The following is a 26,611-nucleotide window of genomic DNA, read 5'->3' as shown; positions in this document are numbered from 1 at the left end:
TTAAATGGAAATCTATGATCCATAACGGAGATCTCAGTGTAGTATAAGAATACAGATGAACAGAACATTTGTATACCAGAATGCTTCTAGTTAAGGTTGCACATCAAGAGCAGAAGCAGCCTGCACATGAACTAACAGAATAGTGTTTTGTACTTCTCCAGAAGTATCATGGCCCAGAAGTAGGACAACTCTGTTAATGGTGCAGTCCAAGGTGCTGAACCTCTATATCAGTGGTTCTCAGACTTATTTGGCCTACCACCCCCTTTCCAGAAAAATCTTTACTCAGCGCCATCTGGAAAGGGGGCGTGGCTTAGAGAGGTGGGCGTGGCTCCTGCTCAAAAGGCCAGGGCTGAGCCTCTACCCTAATCCAAGATGCAGGGCTGGGAGAGGGAGGTGAGCGGGGCCACAAATAGGCAGCCAGCACTGGGATGGGCGGAGTTAGGAGCTCTGAAGCAGGGCTGAGCTTCTATCCTAGAACACAACGGGCGTGGCTAGAGGAGGGGGCGGGGCCTCTTCCCAAGTGCCTGACGGGGCTGAACCTCTATACACCACCCCCATGGTCTAACAAGCGCCTCAGGGGAGGTATACAGAGGCTCAGCCCTGTCTCACGCTCTTGAGAGGAGGCCCCGCCCACACCCCTAGCCCCGCCAGGAAAGTCTTAAAAGGCCTGTCAGGAGAGGTATAGAGGCTCAGCCCTGTCCCAGGCTCTTGGAAGGAGGCCCCACCCCCTTCCCTAGCTCCACCCTTTAGTCCTAAAAGGCCCCTCAGGAGAAATATAGAGGCTCAGCCCTGTCTCGGGCTCTTGGAAGGAGGCCCCGCCCCCTTCCCTAGCTCCGCCCTCTGTGTCCCAACAAGCGCCTCTGGAGAGGTATAGATTCTCAGCCCTGTCTCACGCTCTTGGGAAGAAGCCACGCCCACTCCTCTAGCTCCGCCCCCTGTGTCCTAACAGGTACCTCAGGTGCTCAGCCCTGTCTCCGGCACTTGGGAAGAGGCCCCGCCCCTCCTCTGGCCCTGCCCCTGTTTCCTAATAGGTGCCATCACCGCCCCCCTGGATCGCTGCAGCACCCATCAAGGGGCGGTAGCGCTCACTTTGGGAATCACTGAACTAACAGAGGTGTCATGGCCCAGAAGTGGGATAACTCTGTTAATGGTGTTGTCCAAGGTGCTGAACCTCTATAGGAAATAGATTTCAGGACCTTGGAATTAAACCAGGTCCTATTAGGATGGGAACCCTTAGAGCAGAGATGTCCAACTGTTGGTCCTCCAGGTGTTTGAGACTCCAGCTCCCAGAAACCAGCTACTCCAATGGTCAGGAAGTATGGGAGCTGAAGTCCAAAAGACCTCAAGGACCAAAGGTTTGGACATCACTTACACCCGCAGAGACAATGATCCCAAGATGGTACTATACGCACAGATGTCTATGATACACAGCAAAAAGGAAAAGTATGGTATATAATATAAGGTAAGTTGTGTTCAAGTTATACACTTCTATTGTAATATAATCCCTTGTATATTAGGAATGTAACATCAATTTATACGTTCAAAACTGTATAGGTAAGTAATTGTTGTTCTACACCATTTCGGGTCTGAACTGGGCTTAAATTAACCCGGTGATTGACCGTAAACCCGTCCCTGTTGTTCATCCAACAGATAATGGTAACCTTATTTATAGTATCAGTTCAAATAAACAACGTACAATGTAGTGTAGGTACCCTGTAAGTATAATATTATCCAAATGGAATTATACAACTCTCAATTTAAACGTATACAATATAGGATCACTTCAGGTTTGGATTCGGTTAAAGCTGTTAAAGTCTCTTGTTTTAAATCCAGTTCTAACAAATATAATTTGTTGATACTCAACAACAGTCTTACCATCGTCTTGTTATCACCGGGTTAATTTAAGCCCAGTTCAGACCCGAAATGGTGTAGAACAACAATTACTTACCTATACAGTTTTGAACATATAAATTGATGTTACATTCCTAATATACAAGGGATTATATTACAATAGAAGTGTATAACTTGAACACAACTTACCTTGTATTGTATTATATAGCATACTTTTCCTTTTTGCTGTGATCCCAAGATGGTGTCAGAAGAAGTCCTCAGTATGTCTAAACCTGGCTCCACTGCCTTTGGTCTCATGTCTTTTTGATACCAATCCCCAAATGAGGTGCCGCTCTACATGACTCTAAAGGGAAGACCCTGGATTCTTTTCACGAATATGGAACCCCCATATTTATACTATGCTTATACTAAGAGAATTGTAGCACCAAGGGAGTAAGCATTCCAAGAAGGTTCTCCAGTTAGACCACAAATCCTTGCTATATCTTCCACTCAGTATAGGACAAGGATTCTCAAACTGTGCTCCGTGGCTGAAAAGATTGGATATCCTTGGTCTAGTACAGTGATTCCCAAAGTGGGCGCTACTGCTCCCTGGTGGCTGAACACTGGCAGGAGCGGGGGGTTTCACTCCGGCTCTTCCACTCTGGCCTCGGAGCCACTGTTTTTTGTTGGCAAGCAGGACTTCGGCTCGTAAACACTGGTTGATGAGTCTCTCAAGAGTCTCTGGGGGATCCACCTTAGAGATTTCTTCCTGCATCTCGAAGTTGAGGCCCTCGCGAAACTGTCCTCTGAGGGCTATATCGTTCCAGCCGGTGCTCTGAGCCAGCACCCGGAACTCGGCTATGTACCGGGACAACGGCCTGTCCCCTTGGAAGAGACGCCGGAGTTTATGGCCGGCCGCCTCCTCGTTGTCCTCGATCCCCCAGGTCTTTCTAAGGTGATTCAAGAAATTGTGCGCGGAGCTTAGGTGCGTGGAACCCGCATCAAATAGCGCCGTCGCCCAAGTGGCCGCTGGTCCATCTAGGAGACTGTAGATCCACGCCACTTTGACATCTTCTTGGGGAAACTCGGCTTGGCGGGCTTCTAAGTACGCCTGGCACTGGCGACGGAAAACATGAACCTTGGAGGCTTCTCCAGAAAACTTGGTTGGTAGCGCTAGGGCAGGGAGACGGACACCGCGTTCCTTCAAGCCCCGTATTTCTCCCTCCTGCGTATGGAGTATGTCTCGGATCCTGTTGAATTCTTCCTGGGAAATGGTGTAACTGGGTGGTTGGGCTTCCGCCCCGGTTCCTGTAGACATTTTGGCCTTAGGTTAATTGGTGCTTAAGGTGGCGGAGTCAAACTGTCAGGACCCAGGCTGCAGAACACCAATAACCATGCGCAGAGGCCAGACTCTATCTAATATCTTTATTAAATAAATATATAAAAACAATAAAAACAAGTGAAGGATATAGTTCAGAAGCAGACCTTTCAGATAAGGTCAAATATAGTCCAGAAATGTATTGTCCAATACAAGATATTAGAGTTCAAAGTTTTAACCCACTTGACCGAAACACACACTTTGCCAAGCAATAGTGTGGGGAAATAACAGAGTCTTTAAAGTCCAATGAAGCTTGACAACAAGGCTGGAATAAACTTGATTCTCGACTAGATCCTTGACTAGAGGCAAGATGAACATGAAGCATGAAACATAGTCCGTGGTAAAAACATGAGACAAGGCAAGGCTTGAAACTTGATCCGGGAAGCAAGGAACTGGGATTACGAAGTCCACACACGATCTCTCTCCTCAAGCTGATCAATTGACTCCGCAAAGTATCCCTGGCGCTAAGGACCTATATTGGGTCTCGTTTTCCCGCCAACAGAACTCTTTCCCTAGAGAACGAGAAGCGAAACCCAACTCTGTCCAGATGCATGACTCCTTAGAATTTCCCAAGGGAAGCAGACCTAATCAGCCATTTGTTTGGCAGCGATTCTCAGGCTTCTCCGATTAGCCTCCCTGACTCCCCTATCTTTGGTATAATTGTCCCTCCGGGAAAACGGGGGGGAGTTCTGTCCAAGGCCTGTTTGGCTGGATTCTTGTGGGCAAATATCAACATCCTGCAGGTGAAGAGGCTCCGGCTCTGGCTGAACCGGCGAAAATCCCATGTTTTCCTCTTCGTCTGTCACAATAGTACTAGGAACAGGACTACAAGGCCCATGAGTCATCACATCTCCTGAGAGGCCTTTTAGGACTAAAGGATGGGGCTAGGGGTTGGGCCTCTTCCCAAGAGCCCGAGACAGCGCTGAGCCTCTGTATACCTTCCCTGAGGCGCTTGTTAGAACACGGAGGCGGGGTATAGGGGTTCAGCCCCATCAGGCACTTGGGAAGAGGCCCCACCCCCTCCTCTAGCCCCACCTTGTGTCCTGGCAGGCTCTGCAGGATAGGGATAGAAGCTCAGCCCGGCCTCAGAGCTTGTAACTCCACCCATCCCAGTCCTGGCCACCCATTTGTGCTCTCTGTGGCGATGGCTGTGGTATTATGCCTTTCTTACATCACAGAATCATAAAAATATAGAGTTGGAAGAGCACACAAAAGCTATCAAGCAGTGGCATTATTGTTCTTCCCACTGGAATCCCACTGGGGCATTGTAGCACAACAAAATACTTCAGAATCACTCTGGACCAGGCTCTGACTTACAAGAAGCACAAGCAAAAAGTGGATGCTAGAAATAATATCATATGGAAGAATTCCTAAATGCAGGATCTATTTGGAATGCAGATAGGATTGGTGAACAAAAGGACGATGCCCATGAAAGAACGAGGAGAAAAACAAGAAAGTGTTGGCTTTTGTGCCACCAGTCGCAGAGATTGTTTTCCAGCTGTCAGCCATGACCCGTAATCATTGCGGGGTTTTATTAAGAAGCCACAGTCCGGGAGATGCCAAGTGACAGCCTTGGAATTAACTTGCCAGGACTTCTCATCAATATTATGACAATTCCGCGCTCGTCGGTTCAACGGCCCGACATGAAGCTCAACAGCGTTAACACGGCTTTGCTGAAACAAAAGCCTGGCACTTTGGATCCGAAAAGCAGGATTACCTTCGAAGGATGGAAACAGGAAGAACAGAACCAAATGTTCATACAATTTCCATACCCCCCATGCCCTCACCTTATCATATTTAATAGACTCTGATAGTGGTAAAGCAAGCAGAGTATATATACCTGTGGAATAATGTCCAGGGTGGGAGGAAAGAACCACTTTGTCTGAGTTTCCAGGCCCTAAGCATTATTCACTAGCCCTTGAATAATGCTTATGGCCTGGAAACCTCCTGTGTCTGGGTGGTGTCCATTGTTTTGATTCTGGTGTTTTTCAATAATGGTAGCCAAATTTTGTTCATATTCGTTTTTTCCCCTTTCTGTTGAAATTGCCCATGTGCTTGTGGATTTCAGTGGCTTCGCTGTGTAGTCTGACATGGTGGTTGTGAGAGCGGTCCAGCATTTCTGTGTTCTCCAATAATATAATAATATAATGATATAATAATATCTATATATATAAAAGAGTGATGGCATCAGGGCAGCGGACAAAACAACAAAACTACAGGCCCCCCAAACTCGAAATTTGACAACACAACCCATCATTCACGGCTCTAGGTTGATACAACAAAAAAGAAAAGAAAAATAAAGTCCTAATTACAGGGAGAGGAGTAATAGTTTTTATCCAATTGCTGCCAGTTCGAAGGCTAAGCTCCGCCCACTTGGTCTCCTAACAACCTCCTCAGCCCAGGGGACAGGCACAGTTAAGTCTCACTTAGGCCTCTTCCACAGATTATCAAATTTTAACTGGATTAGATGGCAGTGTAGACTCAAGGCCCTTCCACACAGCTATATAACCCATTTATAATCTTATATCTGCTTTGAACTGGATTATCTTGACTCCACACTGCCATATAATCCACTTCAGTGTGCATACTAAACATAAAGACAACCATACAACAGACATTCAATACCACCTCAACAATTTCTCACCAACACCACCAGACAACGCCACAGCAATGCGTGGCCGGGCACAGCTAGTATAATAATACGAGGGCTATCCAGAAAGTAGATTACATTTTGGAATTAAAAATGAACAAAGTATAGGAGAAAACATTTACCATATGCAGTTGAAAGCCAGACTCAAATACCACTTCTCAACGTAGTCCCCATTGAAATCTAGGCACTTCTCATAGCGATAAAAGAGTTCGGAAAGTCCTTCCCCACCAAACTTTGCCACTTGGCTTGCGTCTTCAACCAGGCGGGCGTCCCTTCCTGCAGCTGCGCATGTGCATGCTCTCAAGTTTCCCACACGCTCGTCCTGGATCGCTCTTCTAAGGTTTTGCAAGAAGCACATCTTTCCTGTCCCAAAAAACGGTCGCCATAACCTTCCTTGCAAGCATTTGCAAAACAGAAGAGCGATCCAGGACGAGCGTGGGGGAAACATGAAGCCAAGCGGCAAAGTTTGGTGGGGAAGGACTTTCCAAACTCTTTTATCACTATAAGAAGTGCCTAGATGTCAATGGGGACTATGTTGAGAAGTGGTATTTGGATGTTGCTTTCAACTGCATATAGTAAATGTTTTCTCCTATACTTTGTTCATTTTTAATTCCAAAACGTAATCTACTTTCTGGATAGCCCTCGTATAATAATAATTTGGAGCCCCTGATGGTGCAGCAGGTTACACCGCTGAGCTGCTGAACTTGCAGACTGAAAGGTCGGTGATTCAGATTCGGGGAGTGGGGTGAGCTTCCACTATTAGCCCCAGCTTCTGCCAACCTAGCAGTTCGAAAACATGCAAATGTGAGTAGACCAATAGGTACTGCTCTGGCAGGAAGGTAATGGTTATCCTTCATCGGTTGCATCCACATGGGTAATTTCTCTATATAGCCTCAGGGTTCAACTCACTTTTGGATTCTCCCCCATGTTCTTATAGCACTTTTAACTTCCTCCATGTTTACAAGTCTCACTTAGTGCACTTTGATCAGCCGATCCTTATGTTTTATTGATGTGTTTTAACTTTGCCTTATTAATGGTTTGATTTTTAATCGTATGTTTTAATTTTTCATTTGTGCGTTTTCGGTATTTGATGTTTTTGCATGTATACTCTTTTACATTTGTAAGCTGCCCCGAGTCCCTGCGGGGAGATAGAGGTGGGGTTCAAGAATAAAATTATTATTATTATTATTATTATTATTATTATTATTATTATTATTATTATTATATTATAATGGCACTCCATGCCATCATGCTGGCCACATGACTTTGGAGGTGTCTACGGACAATGCCGGCTCTTCGGCTTAGAAATGGAGATGAGCACCAACCCCCAGATTCGGACACGATTAGACTTAATGTCAGGGGAAAACCTTAACCTTTATCTTTACCAGCTTTAATGACGCTGTCCAAGGTGCTGAATCTCTATAGAAAATAGATTTCAGGACCTTGGAATTAAACCAGGAGTGGATTCATTGTCCTACTGGAATGGGAACTACTAGAATTGTGCACAGATTTTGTTTTTTTCCATTTCTTTCAGTACATTCGGTACTTCGGGAGCCCGTCCTGGCACGATAACCCGCCCAACATGAAAGCAAGCGGGAGCCGATCTCAGCTCTTTCTCCCCTATTCGGCATCACAATTGAATCTTTTTTATTTCCCTTTATTTTCCAGATGTTTGCTCTGATATTGGGCAGAATATCCCCAGCATCCAGAGTCTGGGTCCCTCCCATGTCGTTCTGTGTGTCCAACAGACGGGTCTATTTATTATGGATCCTGATACTGCAGAGGCGTAGCAAGCAGGTTGCCTCATTCATTGAGTCAAGGGATGCAAAGCAGTGATAAATCCCCATAAAAGATGCCGTCTCTTGCTCCGACAAGGTGTTTCGGCTCTTGCGTCCTCGAAAGCGGGCTTTTAATCCCCAGAATTAGGCAGCATCCTGCTATGTTTTGCATGCACCAAATTAAGGGCTTCTCAAACAGCTGGCACCCTTGATGCCGGGAGAGGTTCTTGAGTGCCTTTGGAAATTGGGGGAAATTACATCTTTCAGCTAATAATTGATCCTCAGCGAAACCTGCCCTCTTTCCTTCTTGTTGCAGGATGATGTAATGGTGGCTCTCCACCAGACTTTTGCATTTTCAACAACTAAGAAACAAAGCAGTCTTGGATACAGAGAGAAACGTATGTGGCTTATTAACGCAGCAGTCCTAAGGCGGGGAGGGGGGGGGGACCATGTTTATTTCTCTACTAGCTTGGGAACCTGGCGATGCCCGGGTTATTTGATAAAGGCATGATTTGTTTTTGTTTGTTAGGTATTCTCAGTTTGGAGTGGGTGAACTACAATTTCCAGAATCGTGGGTCAATCCTCCCCAAAGCCTGCCAGTATTCGAAGTTGGCCATTGTGGGTCTGTGTACCAAGTGTGGTCCAGATTTGTCATTGACTGGTCATCGCCTGGCTGCAGTGCTCTCTGGATGGGGATGAAGTACTACAACTCCCAGATTCCCGGGGCAATTGTCCCAAAACATTTGTCAGTATCCACAGCAGGCTATGTTGAATCGGTGTGCCAAGTTTGATACAGATCCGTCATTGGCTGGGTTCAGTGCCATTTGGATGCAGGTGAACTACAACTCCCAAAATCAAGGGCCATTCCCACAAACCCCTGCAGTATGTTCAGTTGGTCATGAGGTTTCTATGTGCAAAGTTTGGTCCTGGTCCATTGTCGGTGGGAGTCACTGTTTCTCTGGATGCAGGTGAACTATAACTCCCTTTTCCCCAAACTTGTCCAATATACCTTTTTGGTTATGGGGGCTCTGTGTGCCAAGTGTGGTCCTGGTCCATCATCATTGGAGTTCAATTGCAGGTGAACTATAAATCCCAGTACCTACTCCTCCCAAATGTCCAGGCCAATTCCCCTCCAAACCCACCAGTATTCAAATCTGGGCATATCGGGGATGCATGGCAAGTTTGGTCCAGACCCATCATTGTTTGGGTTCATAGCATTCTGGGTGTAGGTGAACTACAACTCCTCTACATTCCCCAGTAGGAGTCACAAAGCTCTGACTTGATGCGGGGTGAACTACAACTTCTACCGTGTGGAGTCAATCCCCAAACTCCTCCAGTAAGTTTAGAAGCAGCTCAGTTCTGCTCTGTTTGTTATGCAGAGAGATTTGAAAGGGAAGGGCAGTGGGCGGGGTCATGCAAATTTCACCCCAATGGAGAACCCTGGGATGCCTGCCTGTGGTGGAGGACAATGCACAATCTAGGATGAAATGGTCCCCAAACGAAAGCATTCCTTGGGTGGTGGGACGTAGTGTTTGGGAAGGACATTGTCAAGGGTTGGGATGCACGTTTATGGAGCTCGCTGTAACCGCAATGTCAGTGGAAAAGAGTGACTTTCTGGCTACTCAGCACTGGGAACTAGAGCTTGATTGTGGAGGCTGGAGGTGGTCTGTGTGAACAGACACCCATACCACATACACACATATGAGTTTTTGCTTTTATTATGGATATAGATAGATGTGGAAAGAAAGATGTGTATGTAAAACTGTGAACTGAGACACAAAAGCGTAGAAGAGGGATGGGGAAAGTAGTGACCATCAGTGTTTAGGGACTGCAAAACCCACCATTCTGGGTAGAAGTAATAGGAAATGAATTGAGTCCAATAATATCTAGGGGCCATATTCCCCATCCTTGTCCTAAAAATGATTGAGGAAGGCACAAGTCACTTGCTGTTATGCCAGTGGCTCCCAACTTTTCTTTGACCCGGGACCACTCTCCAACATTAGTACCAATAATTAGTACGAATAATTATTTGGTCAACTTTAGATTTAGTTTGGTTATTTGGGGTGCTGATTCAGAAAATTGCACATTATCTCTAGTTTTTGATACAGAACATATACCATCCAGTAGTCGCCACCTGCTCGCCCACAGAAAATCATATTTCTTATTCTAGAGCTGATGTGGTAAATTCAATGCAATGTTCTGAATCAGCACCCCAAATAACCCCAAGAACAGGCCTAAAAACAGAGACACCAAGGTGCTCCCGCTTCCAGGAGCCACATGGAACAGCTCTGCTCAGGGGGAGGGAGGAGGAGGAGAAGCAGCAGTCAGGAGGCTTATTGCATTGATGCATCTACACTGTAGAATTAATGCAGTTCGACACCACTCTCGATGCTATGGAGTTATAGGAGTTGCCATTTTACAAAGTCTTTAGATTTCTCTGCCAAGAGAATGCCCAGAATTCCACTGATGAACATAAAAGGGTTCCTTTCACTAGTTTTTGTAGGAATTTGTGGTCTATCTGCTGCAGTTTGGAGTTAGCTTCAAATTGTATTGAATGATTATAGAATCATAGAAGAACAGAGCTGGAAGAGACCATGCATGAAGGAAAAGAGATGAGGCCAAACGAAAGACTTAATCCAGTTTTCAAACTAAACGAAACAGCAAAAAGGTCACAGTGATAAGAAAGGCAAGGCCTACCTGAATGTCATCTGGAAGACCTGCCCTTGGTTGACGTGGAGAGTGCGGTTGTTGTAGCCGTGCAGCATCTCTCCAAAGAGCGTGTCGTTGAATTTCACATCTGGCTTGAGGCACTTGGGCCCGTCGCAGATGTCGGACAGCATGAGGCAGGACTTGCCATCGGGCGCCAGCTTGTATTCCTCCACACAACTGAAGACACACAAAACACACAAAACAGGGGGACGTCACATTCACTAGACATATATTTGGAACATAGATATCCATAACTAATACTTTGTGTCACCAAGACTATCTTCCATGACCGATCATGAGGATTTCTTCTTTCCCTTATGCTTCAAACTTGATCAAGTCCTATCATGAGTCAGTTTGGACATTTTTGGCTTCTAGGCAAGTCTTCAGGCTTGATTTGTCATTTTGGAAGTTCATGGTATCTACAGAAATCTCTTCCATCACCAGTTTACACTTATTGACTGTTACTTCAATCTATAAATCCTTTGTGAGGAAGGGCAAGTTCTATAAGGATGGATGGATGGACAGATAGGCAGGTAAGTATGTAGGCATTATTTATATTTATGTATTTATTTACTACATTTATATCCCGCTCTTCTCACCCCGAAGAGGACTCAGAGCGGCTTACAAATCAAATGAACGTACAATACATTATTAGCATAGCACAATATAAGCATTAAATTACAATATTGTACTGTAACATAATATGGTAATATTATTAGTAATATTACATTTAAGATATAATATATAATTAATATTATTATATTGTATTATTAGTAGTATAATATTGTATTTCGTTATAATATTATTATCAATAATATATGTATATACAATATATTGTATGTTGAATATACAATAGAGTCTCACTTATCCAAGCCTCGCTTATCCAAGCATCTGGATTATCCAAGCCATTTTTGTAGTCAATGTTTTCAATATATCGTGATATTTTAGTGCTAAATTCGTAAATACAGTAATTACAACATAACATTACTGCATATTGAACAACTTTTTCTGTCAAATTTGTTGTATAACATGATGTTTTGGTGCTTAATTTGTAAAATCATAACCTAATTTGATGTTTAATAGGCTTTTCCTTAATCCCTCCTTGTTATCCAAGATATTCGTTTATCCAAGCTTTTGCCAGCCCGTTTAGCTTGGATAAGTGAGACTCTACTGTACTTGTATTATTTATTATTATTTTTATTACATGAATTCTTTTACTCTATTATTAAAAGGATACATAAGCACATTTACATTGAAGAAGATGAGAATAATGGTTGGATCAGAGTTGGACAGTCTTATCTTAAATTTGAGCTTGATGTAAATACTCAAAAACATTTAACCTACTGATGCCTCAATTAATGTAATTTTATTGTTATCTATTTTTATTTCTGAAATTTACCACCCTCGGCTTATACTGGAGTCAATGTTTTCCCAGTTTTTTTGTGGTAAAATTAGGTGCCTCGGCTTATATTCGGGTCAGCTTATACTTGAGTATATACGGTATATTATTGATGTATTTTATTGGTATCTGGGCTTATACTGGAGTCAATGTTTTCCCAGTTTTTTTGTGGTGAAATTAGGTGCCTCGGCTTATATTTGGGTCGGCTTATACTTGAGTATATACGGTATATTATTGATGTATTTTATTGGTATCTCGGCTTATACTGGAGTCAATGTTTTCCCAGTTTTTTTGTGGTGAAATTAGGTGCCTCGGCTTATATTCGGGTCGGCTTATACTTGAGTATATACGGTATATTATTGATGTATTTTATTGGTATCTCGGCTTATACTGGAGTCAATGTTTTCCCAGTTTTTTTGTGGTAAAATTAGGTGCCTCGGCTTATATTCGGGTCGGCTTATACTTGAGTATATATGGTATATTATTGATGTATTTTATTGGTATCTCGGCTTATACTGGAGTCAATGTTTTCCCAGTATATACGGTATATTATTGATGTATTTTATTGGTATCTCGGCTTATACTGGAGTCAATGTTTTCCCAGTATATACGGTATATTATTGATGTATTTTATTGGTATCTCGGCTTATACTGGAGTCAATGTTTTCCCAGTTTTTTGTGGTAAAATTAGGTGCCTCGGCTTATATTCAGGTCGGCTTATACTCGAGTATATACGGTAATTAAATAATAGAAGCATCCATTCTTGCACTTCTATGTCTATCAACGTGGGATTTGAACAGCCTACATTTTTTCTCCTTCCCTGTTAAACTGAATAGTTTTTGATGGGCTGGCTGCTTGAGTGCCCTTCACTGGAGCCATCCAGCCAGCCTCACACATGATTTGGTTTCCTCTTTACCTGTTTTGAACAATAAAGCAACACGCACAAAAAGGAGCTGATGGACCCAAAGCCCCAGGGAATTGCGAAGGAGCCACATACAGCGAAACCTCTGCTGCCTGAGCACCTGGACGTGCCAGGATTTGACAGATGCTCCTTGGAGTTACTTCTAGGAATGTGCTTCTCCACGGCACAAAACCTCCACCTCGGATTCCTTTCGAGGTCAAAATGTTGCCGAGACACAACAGCTGTCGCCACGAGACAAAGCAGATTTTTCAAATGGATGGAGATTTAGCAACCTCTGGAGATGCAGACTCCATTGAACTCCCAGGCAGCATATTCCACTGCTGAACAACTCTAATCACCAGGAAGATCTTCCTGATTTTTAAGCGGAGTATTTTTTCCTGCATGGTTCCGTTGTGTCCTAGTCTCCAGAGCAGCGAAAAACACGTCTGCCCCCTCCTCCATGTGACATCTATCTATATCAGGGGTCCCCAAACTTTTTAAAGAGGGGGCCAGTTCACGGTCCCTCAGATCGTTGGAGGGCCAGACTGTAGTTGAAAAAAAAAACTATAAACAAATTCCTATGCACACTGCACATCTCTTATTTTGAAGTTTAAAAAAGCCAAACGGGAACAAATACAGCCTCAATGTTAATAACAATCATAATAAAACAATAAAGAAAGTTAGAAGACACCCCTTGGGCCATTTAGTCCCACCCCCTTCTACCTTTGTGCACCAAAAGCACAAGGAAAGCACCCCTGACAGATGGCCACCCAGCCTCAATGTTGTTAATACAGTAGAGTCTCACTTATCCAACATAAACGGACCAGCAGAACGTTGGATAAGCGAATATGTTGGATAATAAGGAGGGATTAAGGATAAGCCTATTAAACATCAAATTAAGTTATGATTTCACAAATTAAGCACCAAAACATCATGTTAAACAAATTTGGCAGAAAAAGTAGTTCAATATGCAGTAATTCTATGTAGAAATTACTGGATTTATGAATTTAGCACCAAAATATCACGATATATTGAAAGCATTGACTACAAAAATGCGTTGGATAATCCAGAACATTGGATAAGCGAGTGTTGGATAAGTGAGACTCTACTGTAATAATAATAATAATAATAATAATCATCATCATCATCATCATCTTGTTTGCTGTGTCATAATAAATAATAATAATACATCACACATCCCTAAATGCTTGGGAACTTGTGATTTTATGATACAAAATCCAGCATATATATCTTGTTTGCTGTCTTTGCTTGTTTGCATATATACTGTGTCTTTGTGTCAATAATAGTAATAATAATAATAATAATAAAAAGGATTGGAAGAGACCCCTTGCGCCATTTAGTCCAGCCCCTTTTTGCTTTTTTGCACCAAAAGTACTAGGAAAGCAATCCCCTTGATAATTAATTATTAATTAAATACTAATTCGAATACTATTATAAACAAGAAAAACTCTGGAAGGCACACACCGGGCGAGGGAGGGCCCGGGGGCCGGATAAATGGCTTCGATGGGCCGCGTGTGGCCCCCGAGCCTTAGTTTGGGGACCCCTGATCTATATATATAAAAATGTAATGTGACGTTTTACTATGGAGCTTTTGAGGCTGCAAGGCTATTCACTGCTATTCCAGCTGGCCAACAAAGCATAACCATAAGCCACAGCAACACGTGGCCGGGCACAGCTAGTCTATCTATATATATAAAAGAGTGATGGAATCCTGGCGACCACCAAAACAACAAAACTAAACACCCCACAACCTTGAAAATTGACAACACAACCCATCATCCACACCTCTAGGTTGATACAACAAAAAGAAAAGAAAAATAAAGTCCTAATAAGAGGGAGAGGAATAATTGTTTTCATCCAACTGCTGCCAGTTAGAAGGCTAAGCTCTGTCCACTTGGTCTCCTAGCAACCCACTCACCCAGGGGACAGGCAGAGTTAGGCCTCACTTAGGCCTCTTCCACACTGCCTATAAAATACAGATTATCAGATTTTAACTGGACTAGATGGCAGTGTAGACTCAAGGCCCTTCCACACAGCTATATAACCCATATAATCTTATATCATCTGCTTTAACTGGATTATCTGGACTCCACACCTTTACCCTTTACCTTAACTACTACCAGTTCCTCAATACTTTATTTCCCATACCACCATACTTCGCCACAGCAACGCGTGGCCGGGCACAGCTAATATATATAAAAATGTAATGTGACATTTTACTATGGAGTAAATAACAAAACCATTGAACCCAATCACACCAAATTGACATCCAATCTATGTCTTACAAACAAAGAAAGAAAGAAAAAACCAGGAAAAGAAAGTCCAAATTAGAGAACAGGGAAGAGCCGTTTCAACCCTGGTTGCTGGTCAGAAGGGTAGGCCCTGCCCCTTTAGGCTCCGCCCACTTCATCTCTAGCAACTCCCTTGGCCACAATGGCGCCGGGGTATAGCAAGGGTTCAGGCTTTTGAGGCTGCAAGGCTATTCACTGCTATTCCACCTGGCCAACAAAGCATTCCCATAAGCCACAGCAACATGTGGCCGGGCACAGCTAGTCTATATACAGTAGAGTCTCACTTATTCAACATAAACGGGCTGGCAGAACGTTGCATAAGCGAATATGTTGGATAATAAGGAGAGATTAAGGAGAAGTCTATTAAACATCAAATTAGGTTATGATTTTACAAATTATGCACCAAAGTATCATGTTATACAATAAATTTGGCAGGAAAAGTAGTTCAATATCCAGTAATGCTACATAGTAATTACTGTATTTACGAATTTAGCACCAAAATATCACAATGTATTGAAAACATTGACTACAAAAATGCGTTGGATAATCCAGAACGTTGGATAAGTGAATGCTGGATAAGTGAGACTCTACTGTATATAAAAATGCAATGTGACGTTTTACTATGGAGTAAACAACAAAACCACTGAATGCAATCACGACAAATTTGGCCACAAAAGACATAGTCATCCAATCTATGTCTTTCAAACAAACAAAAAAACAGGAAAAGAAAGTCCAAATTAGAGAACAGGGAAGAGCCATTACAATCCTGGTTGCTGGTCAGATGGGTAGGCCCTGCCCCCTTTAGTCCCCGCCCACTTCATCTCCTAGCAACCCCCTTGGTTTACAATGGCGTCGGGGTACCGCCAGGGTTCAGGCTTTTGAGGCTGCAAGGCTATTCAATGCTATTCCAACTGGCCAACAAAGCATTCCCATAAGCCACAGTAATGCGTGGCCGGGCACAGCTAGTGTGTATATATATAAAAGTAATTTGACGTTTTACTCTGGAGTAAACAACAAAACCACTGAACCCAATCACACCACATTTGGCCACAAAAGACATAGTTATCCAGTCTATGTCTTTCAAACAAAAAAACCTAGAAAAATAATGTCAAAATTAGAAGAAAAAGAAGAACGGTTTTTTCCCCTTGCTGCCAGTTGGTGGTGCTCAGAGGGCTCATTGACTGCAGGTGAACTATACATCCCGGAACCTATAACTCCTATAAATCATGGTGAGATCTCCCCAAACTTTTCTAGTATGCTCAGCTGCTGATCCATTCTTCTGTTTGCTGTGTGCCATAGAAAATAATAGGAAAGGGTGAAGAGAGAGTCAGTGGGCGGGGTCATGCAAATTCCACACCAATGGAGAGAGTAAGAAACACTGGGATGTCTGTGGTGGAGGAGAAACAGAAAATCTAGGATTAAATTGTCCATGTAAGAAAGCCTTCACTTGGTGGGCACTACGGTGTCTGTGGAGGACATTGGCAGGGCTCTTGGGCATGTTTACAGTGCTCACTATAACTTGTAATGTCATTGGAGGGAAGTCCATTGATGTCTCCTGAGTAATGGAAGCTATAGATATTTGTGGAAGTGGGAGCCTGTCTGTGGAAGTGGACACCCCAGCCACACGCATGCATAGACATTTTAACTTCTATAGATATATAGCAAACTCATTTCTAAGGTAGGCAGTAATGACTGTGAAACTGTTTGGGAAATTATGGTTTTTCTGGCAAAAATAAATAAATCAGGAAATCCCCCTTTTCTTCCTTTACAAAATGCTTCTCCAATTAATATTCCTCTCCTCCCATAAATATTTCTAATTCAGCAAATACCGAATACCGCAACTGGGATAAAGGATTTTAATTCCACAAAATAAACTTAATGAGCCATTTAATAAAGGCTTAAATACACATTGTAAAAAAATGTGTGCAATGCCATCCCTCTTTGCCTGCAAGTTAAAGTAGCAACCGGGGTGAAGGTGGGCGGTTGGAGATGAGGAGTCCCTTCATCCATCCTGCACCCATTGCAGCTGGAGAACGCCTTCATCCTTTCTGCAGCCATTGCAACTGGAGAACGCCTTCATCCATCCTGCACCCATTGCAACTGCAGAACCCCTTCATCCATCCTGCACCCATTGCAGCTGGAGAACCCCTTCATCCATTCTGCAGCCATTGCAACTGGAGAACCCCTTCATCCATCCTGCACCCATTGCAACTGCAGAACCCCTTCATCCATCCTGCACCCATTGCAACTGAAGAACGCCTTCATCCTTTCTGCACCCATTGCAACTGGAGAACCCCTTTATCCATCCTGCACCCATTGCAACTGCAGAACCCCTTCATCCATCCTGCACCCATTGCAACTGAAGAACGCCTTCATCCTTTCTGCACCCATTGCAGCTGGAGAACCCCTTCATCCATCCTGCACCCATTGCAACTGCAGAACCCCTTCATCCATCCTGCACCCATTGCAACTGAAGAACGCCTTCATCCTTTCTGCACCCATTGCAACTGGAGAACCCCTTTATCCATCCTGCACCCATTGCAACTGGAGAACGCCTTCATCCTTTCTGCAGCCATTGCAACTGGAGAACGCCTTCATCCATCCTGCACCCATTGCAACTGGAGAACCCCTTCCTCCATTCTGCACCCATTGCAACTGCAGAACCCCTTCATCCATCCTGCACCCATTGCAACTGAAGAACGCCTTCATCCTTTCTGCACCCATTGCAACTGGAGAACCCCTTTATCCATCCTGCACCCATTGCAACTGGAGAATGCCTTCATCCTTTCTGCACCCATTGCAACTGGAGAACGCCTTCATCCATCCTGCACCCATTGCAACTGGAGAAACTCTTCCTCCATTCTGCACCCATTGCAACTGGAGAACGCCTTCATCCTTTCTGCACCCATTGCAACTGGAGAACGCCTTCATCCTTTCTGCAGCCATTGCAACTGGAGAACGCCTTCATCCATTCTGCACCCATTGCAACTGGAGAACGCCTTCATCCTTTCTGCACCCATTGCAACTGGAGAACGCCTTCATCCTTTCTGCAGCCATTGCAACTGAAGAACGCCTTCATCCATTCTGCACCCATTGCAACTGGAGAAACTCTTCCTCCATTCTGCACCCATTGCAACTGGAGAACGCCTTCATCCTTTCTGCACCCATTGCAACTGGAGAACGCCTTCATCCTTTCTGCAGCCATTGCAACTGAAGAACGCCTTCATCCATCCTGCACCCATTGCAACTGGAGAAACTCTTCCTCCATTCTGCACCCATTGCAACTGGAGAACGCCTTCATCCTTTCTGCACCCATTGCAACTGGAGAACGCCTTCATCCTTTCTGCAGCCATTGCAACTGGAGAACGCCTTCATCCATTCTGCACCCATTGCAACTGGAGAACGCCTTCATCCTTTCTGCACCCATTGCAACTGGAGAACGCCTTCATCCTTTCTGCAGCCATTGCAACTGAAGAACGCCTTCATCCATTCTGCACCCATTGCAACTGGAGAACGCCTTCATCCTTTCTGCACCCATTGCAACTGGAGAACGCCTTCATCCTTTCTGCAGCCATTGCAACTGGAGAACCCCTTCATCCATCCTGCACCCATTGCAACTGAAGAACGCCTTCATCCTTTCTGCACCCATTGCAACTGAAGAACGCCTTCATCCTTTCTGCACCCATTGCAACTGGAGAACCCCTTTATCCATCCTGCACCCATTGCAACTGCAGAACCCCTTCATCCATCCTGCACCCATTGCAACTGAAGAACGCCTTCATCCTTTCTGCACCCATTGCAGCTGGAGAACCCCTTCATCCATCCTGCACCCATTGCAACTGCAGAACCCCTTCATCCATCCTGCACCCATTGCAACTGAAGAACGCCTTCATCCTTTCTGCACCCATTGCAACTGGAGAACCCCTTTATCCATCCTGCACCCATTGCAACTGGAGAACGCCTTCATCCTTTCTGCAGCCATTGCAACTGGAGAACGCCTTCATCCATCCTGCACCCATTGCAACTGGAGAACCCCTTCCTCCATTCTGCACCCATTGCAACTGCAGAACCCCTTCATCCATCCTGCACCCATTGCAACTGAAGAACGCCTTCATCCTTTCTGCACCCATTGCAACTGGAGAACCCCTTTATCCATCCTGCACCCATTGCAACTGGAGAATGCCTTCATCCTTTCTGCACCCATTGCAACTGGAGAACGCCTTCATCCATCCTGCACCCATTGCAACTGGAGAAACTCTTCCTCCATTCTGCACCCATTGCAACTGGAGAACGCCTTCATCCTTTCTGCACCCATTGCAACTGGAGAACGCCTTCATCCTTTCTGCAGCCATTGCAACTGGAGAACGCCTTCATCCATTCTGCACCCATTGCAACTGGAGAACGCCTTCATCCTTTCTGCACCCATTGCAACTGGAGAACGCCTTCATCCTTTCTGCAGCCATTGCAACTGAAGAACGCCTTCATCCATTCTGCACCCATTGCAACTGGAGAAACTCTTCCTCCATTCTGCACCCATTGCAACTGGAGAACGCCTTCATCCTTTCTGCACCCATTGCAACTGGAGAACGCCTTCATCCTTTCTGCAGCCATTGCAACTGAAGAACGCCTTCATCCATCCTGCACCCATTGCAACTGGAGAAACTCTTCCTCCATTCTGCACCCATTGCAACTGGAGAACGCCTTCATCCTTTCTGCACCCATTGCAACTGGAGAACGCCTTCATCCTTTCTGCAGCCATTGCAACTGGAGAACGCCTTCATCCATTCTGCACCCATTGCAACTGGAGAACGCCTTCATCCTTTCTGCACCCATTGCAACTGGAGAACGCCTTCATCCTTTCTGCAGCCATTGCAACTGAAGAACGCCTTCATCCATTCTGCACCCATTGCAACTGGAGAACGCCTTCATCCTTTCTGCACCCATTGCAACTGGAGAACGCCTTCATCCTTTCTGCAGCCATTGCAACTGGAGAACCCCTTCATCCATCCTGCACCCATTGCAACTGAAGAACGCCTTCATCCTTTCTGCACCCATTGCAACTGAAGAACGCCTTCATCCTTTCTGCACCCATTGCAACTGAAGAACGCCTTCATCCTTTCTGCACCCATTGCAACTGGAGAACGCCTTCATCCTTTCTGCAGCCATTGCAACTGGAGAACCCCTTCCTCCATTCTGCACCCATTGCAACTGCAGAAGCCCTTCATCCATCCTGCACCCATTGCAACTGAAGAACGCCTTCATCCTTTCTGCACCCATTGCAACTGGAGAACCCCTTTATCCATCCTGCACCCATTGCAACTGGAGAACGCCTTCATCCATCCTGCACCCATTGCAACTGAAGAACGCCTTCATCCATTCTGCACCCATTGCAACTGGAGAACGCCTTCATCCTTTCTGCACCCATTGCAACTGGAGAACGCCTTCATCCTTTCTGCAGCCATTGCAACTGGAGAACCCCTTCATCCATCCTGCACCCATTGCAACTGAAGAACGCCTTCATCCTTTCTGCACCCATTGCAACTGAAGAACGCCTTCATCCTTTCTGCACCCATTGCAACTGAAGAACGCCTTCATCCTTTCTGCACCCATTGCAACTGGAGAACGCCTTCATCCTTTCTGCAGCCATTGCAACTGGAGAACCCCTTCCTCCATTCTGCACCCATTGCAACTGCAGAAGCCCTTCATCCATCCTGCACCCATTGCAACTGAAGAACGCCTTCATCCTTTCTGCACCCATTGCAACTGGAGAACCCCTTTATCCATCCTGCACCCATTGCAACTGGAGAATGCCTTCATCCTTTCTGCACCCATTGCAACTGGAGAACGCCTTCATCCATCCTGCACCCATTGCAACTGGAGAAACTCTTCCTCCATTCTGCACCCATTGCAACTGGAGAACGCCTTCATCCTTTCTGCACCCATTGCAACTGAAGAACGCCTTCATCCTTTCTGCACCCATTGCAACTGAAGAACGCCTTCATCCTTTCTGCACCCATTGCAACTGGAGAACCCCTTTATCCATCCTGCACCCATTGCAACTGAAGAACGCCTTCATCCTTTCTGCACCCATTGCAACTGGAGAACCCCTTCATCCATTCTGCACCCATTGCAACTGAAGAACGCCTTCATCCTTTCTGCACCCATTGCAACTGGAGAACCCCTTTATCCATCCTGCACCCATTGCAACTGGAGAATGCCTTCATCCTTTCTGCACCCATTGCAACTGGAGAACGCCTTCATCCATCCTGCACCCATTGCAACTGGAGAAACTCTTCCTCCATTCTGCACCCATTGCAACTGGAGAACGCCTTCATCCTTTCTGCAGCCATTGCAACTGGAGAACCCCTTCATCCATCCTGCACCCATTGCAACTGAAGAACGCCTTCATCCTTTCTGCACCCATTGCAACTGAAGAACGCCTTCATCCTTTCTGCACCCATTGCAACTGGAGAACCCCTTTATCCATCCTGCACCCATTGCAACTGAAGAACGCCTTCATCCTTTCTGCACCCATTGCAACTGGAGAACCCCTTTATCCATCCTGCACCCATTGCAACTGAAGAACGCCTTCATCCTTTCTGCACCCATTGCAACTGGAGAACCCCTTCATCCATCCTGCACCCATTGCAACTGAAGAACGCCTTCATCCTTTCTGCACCCATTGCAACTGAAGAACGCCTTCATCCATTCTGCACCCATTGCAACTGGAGAACCCCTTCATCCATTCTGCACCCATTGCAACTGGAGAACCCCTTCATCCATCCTGCACCCATTGCAACTGGAGTACCCCTTCATCCATCCTGCACCCATTGCAACTGAAGAACGCCTTCATCCATCCTGCACCCATTGCAACTGAAGAACGCCTTCATCCATCCTGCACCCATTGCAACTGGAGAACCCCTTCATCCATCCTGCACCCATTGCAACTGAAGAACGCCTTCATCCTTTCTGCACCAATTGCAACTGGAGTACCCCTTCATCCATCCTGCACCCATTGCAACTGGAGAACCCCTTCATCCATCCTGCACCCATTGCAACTGCAGAACCCCTTCATCCATCCTGCACCCATTGCAACTGAAGAACGCCTTCATCCTTTCTGCACCCATTGCAACTGGAGAACCCCTTTATCCATCCTGCACCCATTGCAACTGAAGAACGCCTTCATCCTTTCTGCACCCATTGCAACTGGAGAACCCCTTTATCCATCCTGCACCCATTGCAACTGAAGAACGCCTTCATCCATCCTGCACTCATTGCAACTGCAGAACCCCTTCATCCATCCTGCACCCATTGCAACTGGAGAACCCCTTCATCCATTCTGCACCCATTGCAACTGGAGAACCCCTTCATTCATCCTGCTCCCATTGCACCTGGAGAACCCCTTCATTCATCCTGCATCCATTGCAACTGGAGAACCCCTTCATCCATTCTGCACCCATTGCAACTGGAGAACCCCTTCATCCATCCTGCACCCATTGCACCTGGAGAACCCCTTCATTCATCCTGCATCCATTGCAACTGGAGAACCCCTTCATTCATCCTGCATCCATTGCAACTGGAGAACCCCTTCATTCATCCTGCTCCCATTGCACCTGGAGAACCCCTTCATTCATCCTGCATCCATTGCACCTGGAGAACCCCTTCATCCATCCTGCATCCATTGCACCTGGAGAACCCCTTCATTCATCCTGCTCCCATTGCACCTGGAGAACCCCTTCATCCATCCTGCATCCATTGCACCTGGAGAACCCCTTCATTCATCCTGCACCCATTGCACCTGGAGAACCCCTTCATCCATTCTGCACCCATTGCACCTGGAGAACCCCTTCATCCATCCTGCATCCATTGCACCTGGAGAACCCCTTCATTCATCCTGCACCCATTGCACCTGGAGAACCCCTTCATCCATTCTGCACCCATTGCACCTGGAGAACCCCTTCATCCATCCTGCATCCATTGCACCTGGAGAACCCCTTCATCCATCCTGCACCCATTGCACCTGGAGAACCCCTTCATCCATCCTGCATCCATTGCACCTGGAGAACCCCTTCATCCATCCTGCACCCATTGCACCTGGAGAACCCCTTCATCCATCCTGCATCCATTGCACCTGGAGAACCCCTTCATCCATCCTGCACCCATTGCACCTGGAGAACCCCTTCATTCATCCTGCATCCATTGCACCTGGAGAACCCCTTCATCCATCCTGCACCCATTGCACCTGGAGAACCCCTTCATCCATCCTGCATTCATTGCACCTGGAGAACCCCTTCATTCATCCTGCACCCATTGCACCTGGAGAACCCCTTCATTCATCCTGCACCCATTGCACCTGGAGAACCCCTTCATCCATCCTGCACCCATTGCACCTGGAGAACCCCTTCATTCATCCTGCATCCATTGCAACTGGAGAACCCCTTCATTCATCCTGCACCCATTGCACCTGGAGAACCCCTTCATTCATCCTGCACCCATTGCACCTGGAGAACCCCTTCATCCATCCTGCATCCATTGCACCTGGAGAACCCCTTCATTCATCCTGCATCCATTGCACCTGGAGAACCCCTTCATCCATCCTGCACCCATTGCACCTGGAGAACCCCTTCATTCATCCTGCACCCATTGCACCTGGAGAACCCCTTCATTCATCCTGCATCCATTGCACCTGGAGAACCCCTTCATCCATCCTGCACCCATTGCACCTGGAGAACCCCTTCATCCATCCTGCATCCATTGCACCTGGAGAACCCCTTCATCCATCCTGCACCCATTGCACCTGGAGAACCCCTTCATCCATCCTGCATCCATTGCACCTGGAGAACCCCTTCATTCATCCTGCACCCATTGCACCTGGAGAACCCCTTCATCCATTCTGCACCCATTGCACCTGGAGAACCCCTTCATCCATCCTGCACCCATTGCACCTGGAGAACCCCTTCATTCATCCTGCATCCATTGCAACTGGAGAACCCCTTCATCCATCCTGCATCCATTGCACCTGAAGAACCCCTTCATTCATCCTGCATCCATTGCAACTGGAGAACCCCTTCATCCATCCTGCATCCATTGCAACTGGAGAACCCCTTCATCCATTCTGCATCCATTGCAACTGGAGAACCCCTTCATCCATCCTGCATCCATTGCAACTGGAGAACCCCTTCATCCATCCTGCATCCATTGCAACTGGAGAACCCCTTCATCCATTCTGCATCCATTGCAACTGGAGAACCCCTTCATCCATTCTGCATCCATTGCAACTGGAGAACCCCTTCATCCATTCTGCATCCATTGCAACTGGAGAACCCCTTCATCCATTCTGCATCCATTGCAACTGGAGAACCCCTTCATCCATTCTGCATCCATTGCAACTGGAGAACCCCTTCATCCATCCTGCATCCATTGCAACTGGAGAACCTCTTCATCCATTCTGCATCCATTGCAACTGGAGAACCCCTTCATCCATTCTGCACCCATTGCAACTGGAGAACCTCTTCATCCATCCTGCATCCATTGCACCTGGAGAACCCCTTCATCCATCCTGCATCCATTGCAACTGGAGAACCCCTTCATCCATTCTGCATCCATTGCAACTGGAGAACCCCTTCATCCATTCTGCATCCATTGCAACTGGAGAACCCCTTCATCCATTCTGCATCCATTGCAACTGGAGAACCCCTTCATCCATTCTGCATCCATTGCAACTGGAGAACGCCTTCATCCATCCTGCACCCATTGCAACTGGAGAAACTCTTCCTCCATTCTGCACCCATTGCAACTGGAGAACGCCTTCATCCTTTCTGCAGCCATTGCAACTGGAGAACCCCTTCATCCATCCTGCACCCATTGCAACTGAAGAACGCCTTCATCCTTTCTGCACCCATTGCAACTGAAGAACGCCTTCATCCTTTCTGCACCCATTGCAACTGGAGAACCCCTTTATCCATCCTGCACCCATTGCAACTGAAGAACGCCTTCATCCTTTCTGCACCCATTGCAACTGGAGAACCCCTTTATCCATCCTGCACCCATTGCAACTGAAGAACGCCTTCATCCTTTCTGCACCCATTGCAACTGGAGAACCCCTTCATCCATCCTGCACCCATTGCAACTGAAGAACGCCTTCATCCTTTCTGCACCCATTGCAACTGAAGAACGCCTTCATCCATTCTGCACCCATTGCAACTGGAGAACCCCTTCATCCATTCTGCACCCATTGCAACTGGAGAACCCCTTCATCCATCCTGCACCCATTGCAACTGGAGTACCCCTTCATCCATCCTGCACCCATTGCAACTGAAGAACGCCTTCATCCATCCTGCACCCATTGCAACTGAAGAACGCCTTCATCCATCCTGCACCCATTGCAACTGGAGAACCCCTTCATCCATCCTGCACCCATTGCAACTGAAGAACGCCTTCATCCATCCTGCACCCATTGCAACTGAAGAACGCCTTCATCCTTTCTGCACCCATTGCAACTGAAGAACGCCTTCATCCATTCTGCACCCATTGCAACTGGAGAACCCCTTCATCCATTCTGCACCCATTGCAACTGGAGAACCCCTTCATCCATCCTGCACCCATTGCAACTGGAGAACCCCTTCATCCATCCTGCACCCATTGCAACTGCAGAACCCCTTCATCCATCCTGCACCCATTGCAACTGAAGAACGCCTTCATCCTTTCTGCACCCATTGCAACTGGAGAACCCCTTTATCCATCCTGCACCCATTGCAACTGAAGAACGCCTTCATCCTTTCTGCACCCATTGCAACTGGAGAACCCCTTTATCCATCCTGCACCCATTGCAACTGAAGAACGCCTTCATCCATCCTGCACTCATTGCAACTGCAGAACCCCTTCATCCATCCTGCACCCATTGCAACTGGAGAACCCCTTCATCCATTCTGCACCCATTGCAACTGGAGAACCCCTTCATTCATCCTGCTCCCATTGCACCTGGAGAACCCCTTCATTCATCCTGCATCCATTGCAACTGGAGAACCCCTTCATCCATTCTGCACCCATTGCAACTGGAGAACCCCTTCATCCATCCTGCACCCATTGCACCTGGAGAACCCCTTCATTCATCCTGCATCCATTGCAACTGGAGAACCCCTTCATTCATCCTGCATCCATTGCAACTGGAGAACCCCTTCATTCATCCTGCTCCCATTGCACCTGGAGAACCCCTTCATTCATCCTGCATCCATTGCACCTGGAGAACCCCTTCATCCATCCTGCATCCATTGCACCTGGAGAACCCCTTCATTCATCCTGCACCCATTGCACCTGGAGAACCCCTTCATCCATTCTGCACCCATTGCACCTGGAGAACCCCTTCATCCATCCTGCATCCATTGCACCTGGAGAACCCCTTCATTCATCCTGCACCCATTGCACCTGGAGAACCCCTTCATCCATTCTGCACCCATTGCACCTGGAGAACCCCTTCATCCATCCTGCATCCATTGCACCTGGAGAACCCCTTCATCCATCCTGCACCCATTGCACCTGGAGAACCCCTTCATCCATCCTGCATCCATTGCACCTGGAGAACCCCTTCATCCATCCTGCACCCATTGCACCTGGAGAACCCCTTCATCCATCCTGCATCCATTGCACCTGGAGAA

General features: G+C 46.3%; 1 protein-coding gene across 3 annotated transcripts in view; it reads right to left on the bottom strand.

Moving 5' to 3' along the window:
- astn2 (astrotactin 2) overlaps positions 1 to 26,611 on the bottom strand; it is a 615,168-nt gene that overhangs the window by 155,305 nt on the left and 433,252 nt on the right. For all 3 annotated transcript variants that reach the window (XM_062959683.1, XM_062959682.1, XM_062959684.1), the window contains exon 13: positions 10,334 to 10,522. In XM_062959683.1, the coding sequence (XP_062815753.1) occupies positions 10,334 to 10,522 (189 nt within the window). The remainder of the gene's footprint in view (positions 1 to 10,333; positions 10,523 to 26,611) is intronic.

The sequence above is a fragment of the Anolis carolinensis genome, unplaced genomic scaffold (genome assembly GCF_035594765.1).
Source record: "Anolis carolinensis isolate JA03-04 unplaced genomic scaffold, rAnoCar3.1.pri scaffold_7, whole genome shotgun sequence".
In the NCBI taxonomy this organism is placed as follows: Eukaryota; Metazoa; Chordata; class Lepidosauria; order Squamata; family Dactyloidae; genus Anolis; species Anolis carolinensis.
Note: the sequence above shows the minus strand (reverse complement) of the source record. Positions and strands in the feature narration are given on the sequence as shown.